This window comes from Polypterus senegalus, chromosome 16 (genome assembly GCF_016835505.1).
Source record: "Polypterus senegalus isolate Bchr_013 chromosome 16, ASM1683550v1, whole genome shotgun sequence".
Classification (NCBI taxonomy): Eukaryota; Metazoa; Chordata; class Cladistia; order Polypteriformes; family Polypteridae; genus Polypterus; species Polypterus senegalus.
In genome coordinates, this window is record NC_053169.1 from 103188442 (window position 1) to 103209453 (window position 21012).

General features: G+C 46.0%; 1 protein-coding gene across 2 annotated transcripts in view; it reads right to left on the reverse strand.

The window, feature by feature from the left end:
* Window positions 1–21012, reverse strand: part of LOC120516778 (spermatogenesis-associated protein 7 homolog) — a 59370-nt gene that overhangs the window by 21805 nt on the left and 16553 nt on the right. For both annotated transcript variants that reach the window (XM_039738710.1, XM_039738711.1), the window contains exon 5: window positions 6895–6980. In XM_039738710.1, coding sequence (XP_039594644.1) covers window positions 6895–6980 — 86 coding nt within the window. The remainder of the gene's footprint in view (window positions 1–6894; window positions 6981–21012) is intronic.

A 21012-nucleotide genomic window follows, 5' to 3' on the forward strand; every position in this document is an offset into this window, starting at 1 on the left:
GCGGGGCCCTAAATCTGGAGGGTCTCCCACAGTCCCTGGTGGTTCATTGTGAATGCGCTCGGGAGTTGGTGAGTTTATTTGTCTTTATTGTTACACTTTGATTTTTTTGGATTTCTACATTTTTTGACCTCCTGCTCTGTTTTTTGGCTTTTCTTTGGATTCAGTGGTGGGACTTTGTTTGCTTTGGATGTTCTTGCTGGCAACTCCTTTAGACTTTTGTGCTCTTTGAAGCTTTTCAGTGTGACAGAGCATTTTGTGAGAATAAACTTTCTATTGTATAAAGATCTTGTACTTACCCTTACTGTATATTAGGCCAGAGTTTTGGTAGGACATTCCCCCTCCATTGGGCATTTTTGGAAGTAGTTTTGGGACGTCTGTGTTCTTTCACATGGGAGGGTGGCATCTCCCATTTGGAGCAGTGCTGCAGTTGTTGTCATTCCTTGTCCATCCTTTACAAAAAAATTAACCTTTTCAAAGTTTAAAAGCCTTCCAATTACCACAGGGGGTTTTGGAGGCATTGTGGTCCTCTATTGCCTAAGCTGAAGATGACATTTTGGCCACCACCACCACCACCTATTGTGTTCCTGAGGGAGTCCCCCAAATGCTCCTATTGTAGAAACTCTGAAGCCGGCATCATTTGTAAGTCGTTTTGGAGAATCCCTTGAGCGACGTTAATGAGACGGAGCTAATTTAGTGCTGTAGAATCCAAACATTTATCAATATGCCAGAGCTCCTTCTTGCCCTTTTATTAGACAAACAATCGCGTTCTTTCCCTGAAGCGGATTCCCACAGAAAAGAAAACAAAAGGAAATATCACAAGTCAGCTCGGCACTCCATTTTGACACAATATAAATTAGTGCTAAACAAAGCTGCTGAGCGGTGATTAATCCTCAGGAAGCAAAGCGCATGCAACCAAGCGATTGTCACTCCTTCTGAGGCTGGGAAGGGTAATACTGGAATAAAATAATGATAACATAATATTAGAATGAGGAGCTGAAATAGTGACGACTTGAAGATAAGACCAGTCAGGGAACAAAGAAGTTTAGAATCCGCACCTATAAGGCTTTAATGAAAATGTCCTTTAAAAAGATTTGTGGGCGGCACGGTGGCGCAGTGGTAGCGCTGCTGCCTCGCAGTTAGGAGACCCGGGTTCGCTTCCCGGGTCCTCCCTGCGTGGAGTTTGCATGTTCTCCCGTGTCTGTGTGGGTTTCCTCCGGGCGCTCCGGTTTCCTCCCACAATCCAAAGACATGCAGGTTAGGTGGATTGGCGATTCTAAATTGGCCCTAGTGTGTGCTTGGTGTGTGGGTGTGTTTGTGTGTGTCCTGCGGTGGGTTGGCACCCTGCCCTGGATTGGTTCCTGCCTTGTGCCCTGTGTTGGCTGGGATTGGCTCCAGCAGACCCCCGTGACCCTATTCGGATTCAGCGGGTTAGAAAATGGATGGATGGAAGATGTGTACTCCTAACTTGAAGACGCTCCCCACGACGGACTCTCATGAAGGGTGCCCCCTACTGGCAGCCTGACTCAGGACAGCTCACATTTCTTTGTGGTGGTGGTTAGCTCGTCTCCATACCGCAAATCCACACTCCAGGTTTCAGACGGAGAACTGCACAGACTAGGATTTGAACTCCAGGAACAAGGCAGCAATGCCAACCACTATGCCATCCACCAGGACTGGTAGTCTTTGATTGTAAACAGAGTGGCATAAAGTAGGACTCACTAACCAGAAATCAGAAACTAGTGAGTGGTCAACAGAACCAGCAAAAGTCTGATTCACCAAATTAAAAGGAACACAAATCGTTATACCAGCAGGTAAGGAGTTAACTGAAGCAGGTAAAAGTCAGGCTGGGGGCAGACTGGGGTCCGAAAACGAGAGAAACACACATTGAATCTCCAAATAGTAGGCCTGGTCCTAAACCACCTCTGCACCAAAGTAAGGCCTGACAGTCACGGGGAACGCCAAGTCAGACATGATCTGTCCTGTTAGCTGTTGTGGCGTAAATCTGAGAGGGAGGGGCTTATTTAGTGTCATAATTTAATAACATTGTTAATTATTAGGCTTCTGGGGACAAATACGGTTCTCTATCTATCTATCTATCTATCTATCTATCTATCTATCTATCTATCTAATCCTGCCAACTACACTATCTATCTATCTATCTATCTATCTATCTATCTATCTATCTATCTATCTATCTATCTATCTATCTATCTATCATTGTCTCTTATAATAATGATGAACTTCATTTCAATAAAATTTGAAGAAGACTCAATTCAAATGGTTGCCTCCTAACTCAAAAATGAACAAAACCTGAAATTGAAAAATGAAATGAAAGAAATCTGAATGCCAATATCGATCCTAAAAAACAAGGTCAGAGAGTTTAAAAACCAAAGAATTAAAATGTATAAATGTACAAATCTTTTCAAGACAAAATCCAAAAAATGGGGATCTGAACAACACAAGAGGATTTCTAACATCTCAGCATGAGCTCAAAGCGTATCTGGCCTTTAAACAGGCTGAATGCAATGCTGGGGGGCCTGCCTCCTTTGGCTCATTTTGAAATAACATGACAAGTTACCAAGTAAACTGTTTAATAAATATGCAATAATTCAAAAACTAGCCAACACAATATAAACAAAACATCAAATTACAGAACTTAATACAAATATAAGCATAGAAAAATAACAACAAGCAAAATAAACAGGAGGGCAGCACGGTGGCGCAGTGGGAGCGCTGCTGCCTCTCAGTTACGAGGCCGGGGTTCGCTTCCCGGGTCCTCCCTGTGTGGAGTTTGCATGTTCTCCTCGTGTCTGCCTGGGTTTCCTCCGGGCGCTCCGGTTTCATCCCACAGTCCAAAGACATGCAGGTTAGGTGGATTGGCGAATCTAAATTGGCCCTAGTGTGTGCTTGGTGTTTGTGTGTGTCCTGCGGTGGGTTGGCACCCTGCCCAGGATTGGTTCCTGCCTTGTGCCCTGTGTTGGCTGGGATTGGCTCCTTCGGAAAATGGATGGATGGAAAATAAACAGGCCAAGAGAGTGGACACCAGGGTCAGAGTCCTAGCTGAGCCACAACAACAGGGTTTTCAGGATTCTCAAAAAGATGAGGTGCTCAATACTCTTGAAGGACTCTGGAGTAGAGGGATTGGATCTAGAAGAGGCCATTTAGTGGGCAGACCTATGGAGTCCGTGGAATCAGACCTATAAACTGATCTTGGATGAACTGGGGGCTGTCGTTTGGGATAAGGAAATCCGATCGTTCCACTAAAGCACTGAACTGGAAAGTGAAATATAACAATGTATTTTTGGTGTGATGTCTTATTTCTTTTACTCCTGCTGTTTCTTGTTTTTCACACAAAAACACACAAGTAACCTAAGGTTATAAACCAGAAGGAATTCACTTTTTTTGTTAATTTTTCAGTTCCTGCTATTTTTAAACAATGCCAAAAATGAAGTGCATTCTCCTTTTGCCAAGACCGTTTATCAATGGGCTTGTCCCGGAAGTCACATCACATGAGTTTGTCATTGTGATCTTTCGTCCAAGATTGTGGATTCACCCAAACCTTACGGCGATCAATTCTTTGCTGTTCTGGAAGTTCCGCTTGGCAGATTATTGCTCTGACTAGGATTTAGGTTTCGTGTTTTGGTTCGGGATGTTTTTTTTGCTGATTGCACGGTTGCAGTGTTTTGCTTGGTTTTTTGGTCTCTTATTCCAGTTTTGCTGCTACATTCTCTGTGCAGTAGGCACAGATGTGAAGGCAAGCAGAGGGGCCAATAAATGAATTAAGAAAGCGAAGTGGACTCTCATCGAGATGAGAACGAGACTGCGTTCAGTCAGTAAAATGACTTGGTATGTGTGTGGTGGAGGGAAGAGCAGGCCGCTGTTCACATCTCACAAGACGTTTCTCAGAAAGCACCTGTGTGTTTCAAAAAATGCATTTGTTTTTTTTTTTTAATATATATATATTTTTTTTTAATGCAAAAATAATTTGTAAGTTGGAGTGGCTGTGTGCTGCCAGGAGAATATGATCTGTTACTAAGCAACAGCATCATCATACAATGCACTTGGAGTCGGACCGAGTCGAGTCGAGATGCTCTGTACTTCTGGCTGATGGATCTTCATTAGTAATCATTTAATAAATACACAATGTGCTCCAGGATGAGCAGAAACAAGCAAGCCGTCTTTGTGACCTCTTTCTCATACTTGCTCTTCAGAAGGAAACGGTATGAAGAGGTGAAGATCATTTAGCTTTGGAGATTACGCCCAGGTGGCCTAACAGCTTCTCTAGGTGGTCCTTATGCTGCAGACGTCCAGCGTGTGCCTGACAGAACCGCGCACGGCGTAGAAGAAGCCCAATAAAGTGGCCGTTCAGAAGACGCTCCTGAGCACCTTACACTTGTAGCTGACTGACCTCCCTGTGACTCTGAGTCTACATAATAAGACTGAAGCACCAGGACTTCAGGACCCCAAAACTGTGCACCGAGCTGCCTGCTGGTGTAACAAATGCAGAAACAGGCCTCTGTAATAAAATCCAAAATCATAAACAGAATCTTTTAGAATCGATCTCAGAGTGGAGTACTGACCAAAAAACATCATTCTATTATCAATCCCAACGTTCTCAAACTTAAAAAAATGATAAAAGAGCCCCCAGAAAAATGTAAGAAAAGCAGACGCTTGCTGAGATCCACCCAGAGGTTTAAGTCGCTCATTGATGCTGCTGAAAGATTTCGTTTTCCTCTCCTCCTTTGCCGAGTGTCCAAGAAGAGATCCGTAACGTTACGCATTTCCTTTGTTTTACGGTTGTGGCGGACGGCTGAGACACCCATAGAGGAGCAAGACGGGGGAAAGCAGCTACTGAGGGCCACTACTTCCCACCGGACCACAGATGGAGATGTCCCTGCAGATTCCACCATTTGGAGTTCGGCTTCACAGCCCTGCTGGGTACTGTGGGTGCCACCAGGAGATGCTGCAGGGAGACCTGAGGATCTTTATTTTCCATATAGCCTGGAAGTGCTCCCAAGTCACGGGGTCAGAAACACAGAAGTTCTTCCGGGCTGAAGAAAAGTACAAGTCTCCATCTGACCCGGAAGTGCTGACAAGTCACATGGATGGAGGAACAGAAGGACTAGAAGAAGGACTGGTGGAGACCCAGCAAGCGAGCCGGAGTTGGGAGGTGGTGGACAGAGCTTGCTGGGAGGTGTGGAGGAGAGATCAGTGTGTATTAGTATTATTATTAATATTATTGTTATTGTGCTGCCAGTTTATGGTGGCGGAGGTGCTTCAGAGCACTATTACAAGAAGAAAAAGGGTTAAACAAGTTCTTGGAGATTTAACCCTGCGTTCAGAGTGTCTGTCTGTTGGCTTGAAAGAGGCAACAGTGCCCTCTAGTGTCTTCCACGCTGCTTTCTAAACATTCTGTAAAGTTTGTGCTTTACCTGTAAACTTCACTACCCTAAAACTAGACAAAATAACTTGAAATGGCACTTGTTTTGCTATCACTTAGCAAATAATTCTGCCAATGGGGTAACCAAAATTTACTTGACGAGATGTCTTATACCATTTTTTTGATAGGTCAATAATTCTTACAATAAGGAAAACAAGATGTAATGTCCTGATATAAATACTTGTCACTTGCTTAGATTTCATTTCTTGCAGTGTTGCCAGTGTCGCCTGTAGTTTTCTTTCTGTTTTATTGTGATTTTCATATCTTTACGTCATTTCTGTGAGGTTTGCTCTTCTCTTGTTATTTGTGCCTTTAAATGTGTTGCCGTTCCTTGTGTTTTGTAGGTTGAGCCCTCCCCCAGAGGCGGGGTCTTCCTGACATTGCCTCCTCTGGCCCCTCCCACTACCCTTATATGTCAGTCACAGAGACGGGGAGTCAGTTCATTGTGAATTTTGTGTTTGAACTTGAAGGATTCGCGTTCGGGTTGGCATTAAGGTCTTCATTGTCACACTGGTGACCCAATAATCTGCTGCTGTGCCGAATGTGTTAACCATTTGTGCTCTACTATGCTCTAGATCAGGGGTCGTCCTGGAGGACCACCATGGCTGCAGGTTTTCATTCCACCCCTTCTATTAATGAGTGACCCGTTTTTGCTGCTAATGAACGTCTTTTGAACTCATTTTAACTTACTTGCTCTTGAAGACTCAGACCCTTTCATTCGTTCTTTTTCCTTAATTAGCAGCCAAACAATAACGAGATACAAAATGAGGTGTCCAAAGTACAATATCTGAAAATAAAGAACGATGAAAGTCTCCGAAATGTCGATCCGCTCAGGTCCCCAGTGCTCTTAGAAAAAGAGAATCAGCAATTACAGAAATGTCTGCCATTGCACAATGAGAGAAGCAACAAGCCAGAGAATTAAAGAACGAGTTTAATGAACGACAAGACTCGGCGCCTCATTAAACAGCTGCTTGGAGTTTGAGGCCCCGATTTCGGTGGTCTTCTGGTGGCTCCCTCACTCACTTCACATTTCACTTCTGTTTGGGTGCCATTTAAGGGCCGAAATGAAGCAAATCAGAGCAACGATGAAGAAATTCAGGGGAGCAAATCTTCAAAAAGCAATTCAATTAAAATGAATTCACAACAAGTCCATTAGCATTTAAAAAAAGGGTTGGAATGAAAACCTGCAGCCACGGTGGACCTCCAGGACCGGACTTGGTGAGCCCTGTTCTAGATCTGCAAGCTGAAACAGGCCACACCTGACACCATGCACGTCAGACGAGTAAACCCAAGCAGCCCTCTACGGCGTTTGTATCTTGTGTCGCACCCTTCTGGGATCACTCAGGACCCTCTTCATAGCATCACAAGTCAGTAAAGGTGGAGCTGAACGCCTGAATATGAGGGTAAGCAGGAAGAGGACTTGGACTGAGGAGTCAGACGTCACTGATACTCACTGCGGGGAGCGGCCGTCTGGTCCGCAGGATGTGCTGGTATTGCCTCAGCGCTTTGAACAGTTTTTCTCTCTTCTTCTGGTCTTTATCTGCAAAAACAAAACATTTCATTTGGCCAATCAGTGACACGTCCGCCAATTACTGTCTGACTAACTCTTCCAAGGCGAGTGTCGGCAAAGGGGAAATGTCGACAGAAGTCACCAAAGAGGGGACTGTTTGGTTTTATCCACCAGATGGCAGCAAACACTGAAAACTACACTGAGGCTCGTATGCTCGAGGCATTCGTTTGAGCAAAAGGAGATCGGGAGACAAGACAAAGACGAGAGGGAGGCAGAAATCAAAATCGGGAGATCAGAAATCCTAAAGACAAAAGCCAAAAAGACTTTTAACCTGGAGATCAAAGTGAGTGGAAGCGCACAGAGGCTTGGCAGATCCACAGTCCTGATACAGAAGGGCCATCGGGGTGACCTCATAGCCTGCCACCCTAATGACATCACGCACCATGGCGACGAGAAAACAAACGAGGGCACCTGAAACTGCACAAGTTAACTTTAAACACCTTCAGTACGTGTCAAAATGTAGGAGACACGCAGAAAACGCTCCTGGCTTTTCAGAACGTTCCAACAATCGGCTCGACTTGCCTCATTTCTCCCAAGTAACACCAGGGTAGTCCCAGTTCACCACACTCCTTGGTCACTTACTCCGCGTGTCTTGGAACGCCAAGTCAAAGGCCAAGTCGAGACACTGTGGAGGGATTTGAAGTGGGCTGTGCATGCAAGACACCCCTGAGACATCACACAAACCACACACAGGAGGATCAGGAGAAACGTCCCCCCAGTTGATGCCAAAGACTACTAGAAAGTGCCTACTCATTACTGGGGCAAGGCCAGCCTGTTAGAGCCGAGAGTTGCTTTATCCACAGACGGAAATGGCCGATCTGTGCATTTTTCAATGAATGAAGCACTGCCATGTCCAGTTTCAATGACATCACCTTTATCTACAATATGCTTCACGAGAAGATCAAGGTTTGATGTGTCCACACTTCACTGGGGGGTTTTTCACGTGACTGTATTGACTAACGGAGGCTCGTGCAGTCCACATTTGCTCCTTTCTCTCAGTCGGCCCATCCTGGTCTCGGTGTGGCCATCTCATGACCTTCTACCAGATGCCCTGTCAGATCGCTCCACCATACTTGTTCCTGGCTAAAATGTAAAGCAAGGTCAAGCGTCAGTAGTCCCCACGGTCAGCCCGTTATCTTTCCCTTCAGCTTGATGTCTTGGTGTTGCTCCAGCTTGTTATGGGTGGTGCGGCCGACTCCGTCCTCATCAGGTCCATCAGGTGTGTCCCAACGAGGCCAGACAGCTCTGCTTGGTCCCATTGCACTACGTGAACTCGTCATTCATGTTAATTCTGCTGTACCGAGAAAGTCTTTCCTTTTTTTGTTAAACGTAATTAATTCTCAATTCAATTCTCAGACAGACGCTCAGTTGACGCCTATGTGGTGACCACGTTGTCATCAACAAGGGGACGGAAAGACCAAACTCAATAAATGAAATGTAAAGACTTCTGTAGATATGGGGACCATCGCTCAAACCAAACAGCCCTGCCATGTAGAAGTCTTGCCATCCGAAATGAGGTGTGAGCTGTGAGACGAGACACAAAGGACTCGCGTCCATTTCAGAAGAGGAGGTGACGATGGCAGCTGTACTCACACCAAGGAAGCCAGAGGCCGCTAAGAGGTGACAGAGGACGCGTACATCTTTGGCCTTTCACTTCCAGGTCAGACTGAGCGGCGGGGCTCTTCTTCACTTTCCGGCACCCTTTATGGTCGCAGTAGTCGGTCGATGACGAGGACTCCTGCCCACCAGCTGTCTTTGTACTTTGGTATTAATGTCACTTCATGTGCTCCATTTCCGATGTCAGCCTGCGAATTTACATTTTGCAGAAGTGGAGTATGAAATTTAGAAAAGATGTGCATAATTATCCTCGCGTTTAGCACATCGTGCATGCATTCGCTCTTTTGCTCTCGTTCGTTTCTAAATGGCTTTTTAAAAGCAGGCCACTTAAGTGAAGAGGCGCGCGTGTGAATATCGATGTACGGGATGTTCCTGCGCACAATAAATTGTTAAGTGCGTCGATGTCTAAGAGAAATCATTTAAAAAACGAACGCGCCTAAGCAGACAGGGACCTCTCACTGAACACCTCACAGTGGACGTCGGAGAACAAACTTAAAGTTGGAGACCCGCTAAAGGGTGACAATGACAACAAGGGTGCTCCTTGGTGGAGGGCAGTAGGGTGTGTGGCACACCGCAGTGAGCTGGGCACCCCCGCGGTGTGGTCCCATAATGAAAGAAGGGAAGCCTGGAGACTCCGGACAGGTGACAAGTCACTTCGGACTCTTGCAGGGGTGCCTGGGAGTTGAAGTTCTGACAGACAGCCTGCCAGGTGGAAAGCAGGGAACTCCAGAAACAAACGTGACCTCACGTCCTCATGGGCTTCCAGCAGACCACGAGATGCACAACGAGGCTGCCAAGTGACATTTCTGGATATACGGTTCTTAGTTTGTGTCTTTTTAATCATTTTTCTTGTAAACAGTTTTTTATTATTTTCTAAGGAGAGGAAAAGATGGGAAGAACAGAATAAGAAAAGTACAACATCTAAAAGAGAATAAAGTCCCCATCGTGCTGGCACTTTGTCATTTTATGGAATGCTGAGCTGTGCTCTCCATCTAAGATGGGGTGAAATCCAAGTCATCAACGTGGACCTCAGTGTTAAGGTTTGTGGCTCACCATGCAGTGCGTCTGTCTCTGTTATATACCATCTGTTAATGCATGTGATGCGCCACCTGTTGGAATAGGACAAGATTACAGTAGAAATCGCAAATTAAATACACTAACCTGCTTTCTAGGAGTTAATACCACAAAAACAAAGTACACCGAAATGTAATCAAAATTCTATGTGCTGAATAATACTGTAAATCAATCAATGAATACATAAAATTATCAAAGAATATAATTACACTCTATGTATATTATTTATAAAAAAGGAAGAACAAACTTTGCATTGGAATAAGAACTTTAGACATGCATCTGTTGGAATGACAAACGCAATGTCTCTGTTAAGTGCCATTTGGTATGGGATTTGCAAAATCAGGGTTAATGTTTGTGATGTGCCATCTGTTGGAATGGCAAGTGCACTGCTTTTTAGTACTAAAAATGTTTGTGATGCGACATCTTTTGAAAGAGCAGAAACACGGCAAGCAGAGAGGCACACAGACAGGCACTTAAGGTGGAAATGAGGTGAGAGGTGAAGGCTTTACATCCCAGCTGACAGAGTTAACTTCAAACCCTCTCAGAAACAGTAGAGGAAAAGGAGAATATCCCATGGCCACGGACTTCATTAGGGGGTCCTTCACCAAAGGTGCGCATACCTAAATTGTGTCCATTGTCACACTTGTGAGCATGAGGAATGTTTCACTCGTTTGGGTCTCATTGGAGGAAGAAGAAAGTGAAACACCATCGTCAACACGGATGATGTCACCTGCCTAAGCCCCGCCCCTTTCGGTCTGCCCAGGACTTAATGACCTGCAGTGTCAGAAGTCGACCAGCTTCAGAGGAGAGCAGAGCTCTAACCCTGAAAAATGCCATCTGAACACCTTTCTGATGCCAGTCAATTCCTTGCTGCCCAGGTTGAACCCGAACTCTTTTGTACCCTCTTACACCGTGTGTGAGCAGGAATGACAGTGACGCACTACTTCACTCGGGCCCGCTCCGTTGGATTAGTGGCCTGTTTTATAAAATTCTTTGCCTGCCTGCCTTGATATTTATGGAGGAGTCCATATTCAGAATCAGTGATAAATATTAATAACACAGCTCAATATTTTCTCTCTTACGTTGCTGAAAATGAAAGACGGCCTCATTCTGCCTTTTTCTCTTTTAATACCCGAACCTTGCCGCTTTATCTTTCGTCTCAGGGTGTGCATTCCTCCTGCACAATGAATATGACAATTTGCTTTGAATGTTAATAATTAAGCTAATGTCACGGCGCGCGTGTGGGCGGACAGAGTGCGGCTTATATGGGCTGCGGAGAGAAGCAGCCACTGAACTCCCCTTCCAGGCTGCCGTTCCAGCGCTGAGCCGTGCCGGCCATCGTTTCTGTTCAAAGTCTCCCGTGCGGCTGACCTTCAGCGTTGAGCAAAGGCTTCACTCCGCACGCATTCACACCACTTTCTCATTTGACCGATTTCTGTGCACTTCAGTCAGCGCAGTGCCGTCTCTCAGTCTGGGCTTCCCTTAAGTGACCCCAGAAATGGCACAGCTTGAAAGAGGCGCTGGGGGTCTCTGGGGGTGTGGAGCCAATCAGCCTCACCTGCCCAACAGACCTCCAGAGCTCCACTCCTTTGAGGAGGCTGTCACTTTATACGACACGTCACAGGTGACACCTGCTCTGGAGTTGGGGGAGGAGTTGGCTGCCTTAAGTCAACTAACCAGGTGACACAAACCTGCCACCCAATTGGCTGTCCAGGTGAGCTCCTGAATCGCAGAACTGCGCAGGTCTACAGCTGGACCCATCTGATCTGCCGGACACGCTCAGTGCCCACTCACATGGTCGAGGGGTTTAGTTTGTGTCCGACCAGAGTACACCGAGTACATGGGCACTGCAGTGCTGTGACAAAGTAAGTGCACCCCAAGCTCTTCAGAATATTTGTGCGGGGTCTTATTGCCCCTTCTGCAGAGTAGAGTCAGAGTCTCAATTGCATGTGCCAACTGTCCAATTAGGTGAACGCTGGCACTTTATAATGGATTAAAGAAGTTCTGTGTACAAGTCAGGTCAGGGAGGTCCATACATCTCTGTGGTGGTTCCAGCTGCTCTACTGGGATTTCCCCACGCGACCCTCTCTGGTGTTCACAGTTTGATAGACAAAAACATTCAGGGGGGTCAAAGGCGAACATCCAAGAATTTTGCTCAAGCAGTGCTGCCCCACTCGGAGGTCATTGGATTCCAGAGTATGGACGTCGTCTTAGCCATTCGAGCTGAAGGAGTCCTCTGGCTTCTGACTACGAGGTCATCAACTCTTCATGGTGCGCCGTCTCCATATCAGCCTTGCTACAGACACGTTTAGGCTCACAGACAAGCCACAAATCGTCAAATATCAACTCTTTATGACAATGGCGTGCAGAAGGTCACCTCTGAATACTCAACAAGGGAAGCCATGAAGTGCCTGGCCTAGAAGAGCAAAAGATCATGACAGGGAGGTCACGGGGGCACATGGCCATCAGAAGCAGACAGCTGAGGTCACCCTGTCTCTTTGTGATCTGTGGGTTAGCTAAACAGGGTGAACTCCGGGGTCCATCCTGCCCTGAGGAGTATGATGGCGCACATTCCAAGGTAAAGTCTGATAAAGTGGACACTCCGCGTCAGTAAAGACATTACAAACACGTCACGCCAAGAGCGGGTGGCAAGTGTGGCGACTGCCCCAGGCCCCACGCCTAAGGCTTTTGAGGTCCGCGTGTCCCGTTCGAGCAGATTTCTCAAGTGATATTCTCCAGTATATATCGAAATATAAATATATATTTGAGACGCTTCTAAGAGGAACCCTTTTAAAATCCCTCTTCAAGGTCAAATTCCGTCCATGAACGTCTTTGAAAACATTCCATAGTCGGAATATTCACGCATGTGACTCACGTGATAACCGGCTGACATGACATCTCGCATATCGACACTCACAGTATACTTTTCTAGAAGAGGCCCCGCTAATTTCCACCTGACACCGCATCACATTTCGCACTGTCGTGGTATTATGAGTAAAAAATTGCACTTTTTGGATAGATTAGATCATTACATTTTGATAAAGTCTGCGTGTTATCTTGCAAAAATGTAGCTGAATAACGTAATGAGAAAATCCGGTGTATGTTAACATTAAGGGGCGGCACGGTGGCGCAGTGGTAGCGCTGCTGCCTCGCAGTTAGGAGACCCGGGTTCACTTCCCGGGTCCTCCCTGCGTGGAGTTTGCATGTTCTCCCCGTGTCTGCGTGGGTTTCCTCCCAAAGACATGCAGGTTAGGTGGATTGGCAATTCTAAATTGGCCCTAGTGTGTGTCCTGCGGTGGGTTGGCACCCTGCCCTGTGTTGGCTGGGTTTGGCTCCAGCAGACCCCCGTGACCCTGTATTCAGATTCAGCGGGTTAGAAAATGGATGTTAACATTATTCTTATTAAATTTGCGCACAAGAGAATACAGTCCAAACATACTGGTAACCGGCCCCGCATGGGATTGGTCAGCTTTGGGCGGGCCCTGGGCGGGCCTCGCCCACCCCTAAGGCCGCCGCAGCATCACGCCCACCACAGGGCCACAGTATAATGTAGTGCCCGGCTGAGATGTCCACCAGGGTGCCGGCCATTCTGCTCCACTGGGCCCTTGAGGAAGGCCCTTCACCCAAAGTTGCTCCAGCGGCCCTGGTCAAATGGCCGACTCCAAGGGAATGTGATGGCTGCATTTGGTTGGGCCTGCACAATGACAATAGTTGAATCGTCTTCTTCTTCTGTGACACGGAGTATTGCATTATTACAGCTGAATGAACATTTTTATTTCAGACCAAATGTACATAACGGCTTAGTTTCGTCAGGCTGACTGGAATTCATAAATGGGGGTTAGCGACAGTTTCGCCTGAAATTACTCTTAAAACTCAAGACCTGCCTTGTAATTTAAGTGCAAGTCCTTCTTGTTGCTTCGAGTTCATTGCACAGCAGCAGGAGATGTGAGCCCACCTGGGTGGAAATACAACGAGCTTTTCCGTTCCACTTCTGGCAATCAGCATCACTTAAATACGCAGAGACAAGCAGGCCATTCAGCGCAGCAGAGCTTCTCGACTTTACCACAGCATCAGTTCTTTTTAATTAAACACCTTGATTACATTTGGAATGGCTATGGAAGTCAATCCTTATCCAAGACCCCAATGTTTTACAAGGACATGAAGAACTGATAAGCACACCTGACGGGACAGATAAGCCAAATGAGTGGCGACCCTTCGTCCCTAAATCTTGGGGGTCAAACCACACAACCTTTCATTACGATATTCTGGCATGTCCTCCATTTATGTAACCGTCCTGAAGAAGGGGCCTGAGTTGTCTTGAAAGCTTGCATATTGTAACCTTTTTAGTTAGCCAATAAAAGGTGTCATTTTGCTTGGCTTTTCTCTACATTCATAATGGCTAACACGGTAAAACACCCGAGTACTACTGTAACCGTAAGAAAATTCAATGAAATCCATCCATCCATCCATTTTCTAATGAATGAATGAATTTCAATGAAATCAAAAAACACAAATCATCTTTAACGTCGGCCACTGATTCCTGTTTACTGCGTCCGGGCCGGCGAATGCAGATAACCCAACATCAGCGTCTGCACAACGTGCAACATCAGGGAGTTTGTCCAGCAAGAAGCCCACTGAAGAGAACCTTCTAGAAAACAGAAAAACCAGTTGAACTACAAAAGACGGACGATAGGTGACAAATGAGCCGCCATCGCACTGCACAGATGAATTTTCATTTACAGCCTCTGGTTACATCAGAAAACCACGGCGTGCTGCGTCCAGTAGGGAAAGAATGGATTGTCTTCTCCGAGTGGAATGGGAGGCGCCTCAAGTGGAGGAGTTCAGGTACCTCGGGGTCTTGTGCACGAGTGAGGAGAAAAGGGGATTGTGAGGTCGACAGATGGACTGGAGCGCTCAGCACAGTTATCACTCCACCGATCCACAGCGGTGAAGAAGGAGCTGAGGCAGAGGCCGCTACCCTCATCTGTGGTCATGAACTTTGGGTAATGACCAAAAGGACGAGATTGTGGGTACAAGTGACAGAAATGTGCTTTCTCTGCAGGGTATCTGAGTGCTGACGTCCAGAAGAGGCTCAAAGTTGAACCGCTGACCCTCCTCATCGAGAGGAGCCAATCGAGGCGGTTTGGTTACGGACACCTCCAGGGCCTGCTGGGTGGATTGTATCTCCTCGATGGCCTGGGAAAGCCTCGGGATCCCACAGCATGACTCGGCAAGTGTGGCTGGGGAAAGGGACATCTGGGTCTTATTGCTAAGACTGTTGTCTTGGATAAATGATGGGAAATGAATGAGTGACTGCCAATCCCCAGCCGTCAGGTCTGTGAAATGACACCCCAGTGTCTTTGAGGGTCTTGGAATAAACAAGCATCAGGACCTTCAGGTTTGAGTGAACACATGTCAGTTAAAGCCATCATAAAAAAATGAAAGCCCAAGGCAGCAGTTGGCAGAGGATTTGAGGCGATTGTTCCCAGGACCCCTTAAGGGGGCAAGAGCAGCCCATAAGACCGAAACCCTTCTTCTAAGCAGTGAAGGCTCCAAGTTCAGAGTGACAGATATAAAGTCAGGTAGCTGGCTTGACTGTAAAGAAAATGATCAAATGAGAAAAAAACGGCACTGGCAGTGAAAGAGCACATGGCATTGAAGGTCAGCCTCGCAAAATAAAAACACTGCAAGGCAACAGCGGTCCGCGCTAGCAATGCAGGCTGGAAGGGAAATTCGCTCGCTGCTTCTCTCGGTCCTCCCACACACATGCCGTTACATGCTGCTGGGGTCCGAGCACATGGAAGAAGGGGGGGCTCGCGGTACCTCAGGGCACGTTGTCTTCTCGTTTGACAGGGAAGAGCAGCAGTGCTTCAGAAAGGACATGGCCAGTGAGGGTGCCAGGCGGACTTGGCATGAGGCTGACATGAACTGCTTGGCTCTGCCCCACATATTCCAGCGGACAAGTTCTTCTTATCAGCTGCTGTCTCTCCTTGGCACAAATGACATTCTGGAATCATTCCAGTCAGGGTTCAGAGCTTTCCACAGTACTGAGGATTCTGCTGACTGTGCCAATGTGATTTTACTCAGTTTAACTGCTGCCATACTGTGCTCCTTGACCACCTTAAAAATCGGGGTGGCACCCAGGGTAGGGCTCTGGACTGGTTTGTCTCCTGCCATAATCATCAAACCTTTTCTGCTAAAATTAGAAACCCGTTTTCCTCACCTGCTGTTGTTTCACGGGGGTCCCACAGGGTTCTGTTTTCGGGCCTGTTCTCTTTTCAATTGATATGCTGCCTTTGGGGTCAAAGCCTTACGAAACCCGACATTTCCTTTCACTTTTATGCTGATGATATTCAGCTTTACTTGTCTGTGAAACCTAAAAACAGAAATGACGACAGGAACTTGAAGAGAATCAGCACCTCGTGAGGGACGTCGGAGGTAACGTCTCAAGAACGCGACTTTACTTTTGGGTTAAAAAGTCTGCTCTGCCCAATCGCTATGTGATTCAAGAGCCTTGGCGTCTTCTGGCTCACTGATTTGTTCTCTTTCTTGGCTCTGGTATTTGGTTTGATTCTTTAAAAGTTTGAGCCGAATGTCCCTTTAACATCCCTTAAGGATAAATAAAAGGCTAAACAAAGCGATCACTCCTCCGAGTTGTTTCAGAACGTTGTGAAGCGACTTTTAATGTCACTAGAGACTGACGCAATTTAGCTACTTTATTAAAAATCTTCATTTTATTCATCCTTTATATGCTAATCAGGGGACATTACAGCTGAGAAGATGTGTCTGAGCCCCGCAATGTCAAACTCAGCTCTTAGTAGAAATGTCAAAAGAAACAGCGATTGGGTGACAAGGAAACGTGTTGTTTGTTTAGGACGGCGCTGATCAAAGGCTTCGTTAATACACATGTTGTGACAGCCATGATTAGGACCACCTTTATCTTACCAAACAAACAGGAATTATCGACCCACGGCCTGTAGAAGAAGTCGAGCGTGAGGTTCCAGAGGGCAGAATGTGGTGTCGTGCAGGACCGTTAAATTGGTTTACAATAAACGCTGTGCTGCTTCGCGGGCCATTTACTGATAAAGACCAATCTGCCCACCAACTTAACCCAAATTAAGTGGAAAATGCGCCTTCCTTCAATTACTAGCACAGCTACGCATCCTGAAATAGACGAGGCAGCGGGACGCGTTGAAGTGCACTCTCTCTACCAGGATGGTTATAATTACTCACAGGTGTGCACATGGAATTTTTAGAAAAGATTAAAAAGAACAAATCAACAGATAAAATACACAATCCTTCAGCCAGATGGTCAAGGTTCAAGTTAACAAAGTAAGCCAAACAAATATCGATTCTCTTCAAATGCCAGGAAAGGCCTAGCAAGGAGGCTCACAACAGATCATAAACGAGGATGTCGCTGAAGTCGAGGGCTGGAGGGCCTGCAGTAGAATTGCACCCCAAAACACTCGAGAATCAAATCCTAAAACCAGAATGCAAACACAACCTGAAGTCTCCAAAAGATCACAACGTATTCTCAAATCTCTCGAAAAGCCCACCGAGGTGCTTAACTATTAACGATCTAGGATGTCTCACTAATGCTGCAGCGACCGACGCCTGGAATAGAAGTAAATTACTGGCGTGACTCTTTTAATTGCAATACCGTGACATTCGAATGCCAGGATATGTCAAAACTCGAACCCGAAGAGTCTCAACTAAGTTCTAGTGCAATAAAAACATCGCCGGCATGCTAAAAACATCGAGACATTGACAGTCAATCAAAGATGCGAAGGACAGATGCTGGCACTCTGTGTTGGAACTCGAAGAGGGGAGTCCTGGCCCACTGATGATTTACAGCGCCATGCTGCTCAACTTCCCTGGGGGAAATTTGACTTTTTACTGAAGTTCTTTAAATGAATAAATACATAGATAAGCAGATCCCCCCCCACACACACACACAGTGGTCTGCACACACAACACAATAACAAGAAGGCAAGAAAATGAAACGGAAATAAAACTACCAACATGTCAGTCCCAGTCCCCGTGAGGTGCTATTCAGACGTACCCCCGTTGGTATAACGGACCCCCAGTCGTGTTTCTGCTGAACGACTCGTTGGCTGAACGTCCTCAGTGTTTGTGTGTCACAGAGAGGACGTGAAGCATTGTTCATGATGGCACTCAGTTTGGTCTTCATTTGTGCCTCCTCCCGAGTGGATCCCATAACTGAGCCTGTCCTTTTAATGAGCCTGTTGACTCGGTGGTCCTCTCTTGAAGTGACGTCACCAGCTCAGGCCACCACACCGGCCATCACAGAGTTGTAGAAGTTGTGTAGGACGTCACTTTCCACATCTGCTCGGCCCTTTCTTCTCTTGTGTTATGAGACCAGTGCAACCTGCCATTGATGTGGACCCTCAAATTCCTGTAGGAGTGCACCACCTCCACGTTCACTCCCCAAATAGTGACCAGCACCCACGTACAAACAAAAACAGAATAAATAATGATACCTGCCTAGTGCCTAGAGGCTAAATAAAGCAAAACAAATTATGGGTGAATACTCCCTGATGTTTAACACGTTCAGTTTTAACAAGAAACACATTAGGAATTATTTATTTTAATTTTGCTTTCACTGTAATAACAATTAAACAAAATTATTTGCTATTTTATAACAAGAAAAACGGGGCTTCACGCCTTCCAATAGACGGCTGATGTTACGCTGGCCCCCTCGTAAGGAAACAATAAAGTCTTCAGTGGGGTCATCCAAGGAGGTCTGGACTGGTGGAGAGCCCAGTGTGAGGAATGGATTCAGCATCCTGACCATAAGGGTTTATTCCAAACTTCCTCCACCATTCCGTATTGTTGTGTGCGCCATTTTGTGAGCTGTGTGGCTCTGGTTGTGAAATCAATCAAATTGGACACTACTTAAGATGGCGTCCAGGGAGAAGACTTGATCCTAGTTTTGGGATATTGAAATACACTCAATAATTTACCTCACAATTCCTTTTTTGGAGGACCCCTTTCTTTATACGGGAGGGTTTTGGGACCTTAGGCATCGTTATATCGACTACAACTTCGGATTTTCTGGTAACTTTTAGAATCTTTTGGATCTCCAGGCTAACACTCTGTTTAGACTCATCTTTCTGGTCACATTTTGAACTCGTTATTTGCAGTTTGGTCGCCCGCTCTCATAATTGGTGTCACGTGTCTTAAAGGTCTTGTGCATGTTTTTAATATTAACATTATATGAGCAATGCTCCCAAGAACTTTTCTTCATAATCAGGGATTCATGGAAGTCTCTCATGACCGCAGTACAAATATCAAGGAATTCCAAGCAGATTTGATCTTTTTTGCGTTCAATAAACTAAAAACGTAACATTGGCCTGGAAACGCGTGCTTAGACAAAGCTGCTTGCTAACAAGGGGCGCAGATGCAAACACGTTTACTGCCAAATTAGAGCATAATAAGCACTTGAGGGAGCCGCGCTTGTCTGTCCTCATTATCGTCTTAGCAAACATTCAAGGGTACTTCACGGTTTTTCAAAGGCCGCAACAATAACGTGAAGGAGTGAAACGGATTCAGCAACCGCGTCTGGAAAACCTGCAGGAGTCAGTGGAAAACACGGCAGTTGAGTGGAAGATTCCCGTTGTCAGGGACTCCTATCTTGCATATCATTTGATTCTTTTGTAGGATTTTATTCCCTGAAGTATCCACTGGATTCATTTGTTTTTAAATAAAGTTTTCATTTTGATTTGTGATTTGGGCCGCCATTGCATCGGAATTCGGACAGCAACATTGTTTATTCCTAGAGTGGGCGTGTCCGTAGAGGTGGTAGTCTGTCATTCACGATGCCATGGGATAAAAGGTCATCCGGCGCTATGCTTCCCTGTCCAGCCATGCAGATCCCTAAAAACTTTTAAAACTTTTGGAAAATTTTCCTTGTGTTGTTCTGGTTGTCGAACTCTCTGCACTCTTTCCGATTTCGATTTTGTCTTGCGATTCTTGGCTTTGGAGACTGATGGTTGTTCTCCTGGTTCAGACCCTTGTTTCGGTTTTGTGACGACGCCATCTTAAATCTCGTACCCAGTGGCACAACATGCCAATTCACTCAGCTGTAATTGTCTGAAAGGCAGTTGGGATTTCCTTTTTAGTAAGGATCGGGTAAAAGCCACAAATCAGAGATGTGCAAAGATGGAAAACCAAGAATCAGAACAAGGAGTGAAACAAGAATCAAAGTCAAGAGTTCAAAAAAACAGAAGAGCATAAAGAATCGAACGCAAGTATTTTAAAAGTCTGAATGAGCGTAAGCCGCCCTAATTCAGGGATTTCATAAGGAATGTAAGAATTTAATTCATGAGGCAGAAGTACAACACAAACAAGAAGAGTCGTGTCCGACTAGCACAGCGCTCTCCCATTTATTAAAACACGCTCAGTGGTAAGTCCGTCTCCTTGAACTGCGTCATGCATTTATTAGCCTCTGGTCACCGGACATCCATTTTGTCTTTTTTGTCAGACATTTTAGCCCTTACGTTCCTCTTTTTTTGTGCATCTTGTTGCCTTTCTCCATCTGACATTGCAGCCATGTCTTGGATGACGTGACACACAGACATTCACCCCACGGCTTTCTGTCTTCTGTCGGCCACTGCACTTTGTTTACAGGACATTCCTGCCCTCTTGTGGACGACAGATGACATTACGCCTGAGCAGGGGCACGGAGGCCGGATGGACGGATAGCTTAACGGTTTATATATATATATATATGTATATTGTGATCTTTGGCCGGCCAATACCCCCTCCAGGCCGCCAGATCGAGCCCTCCCTGCAGTATGGAGGTGCCCCGAAGACCAGCAGAGAGTCATGGGATATGTAGTTTTTATACAAGACCCTGCTGGATACCACAGGGGTTGCAAGAGGGAGCTGCAGGGAGGACCGAAGACTTCTTTGTGCCCTATAACCCGGAAGTGCGTCAGAGGAAGAGCGATGTGCTTCCGGGGTGAAGAAAAGGACTTTTTATCTGACCCGGAAGTGATTGAGAGTCACATGGACTGGGGATTGGAACACTTCCGGGTCCGGATATATAAATGGACTATGAGAGCTCCCAGCTGGGTGGTAGGAGGGCAACGCGTCTGGGAGTTGGAGGATTGTGTATTATTGTGATTATTGTTATTTGTATGAGTATAGTGGAGGAGAGGGTGCTTGGTGCACTGTGGCGATTGAATAAAGTCAAATTCTGGACTTATACCTGGTGTCTGGAGTCGTGGACAGGGGTTCAAGGGAGCGATAGCGCCCCCTATCTGTCACAATATATATATATATATAT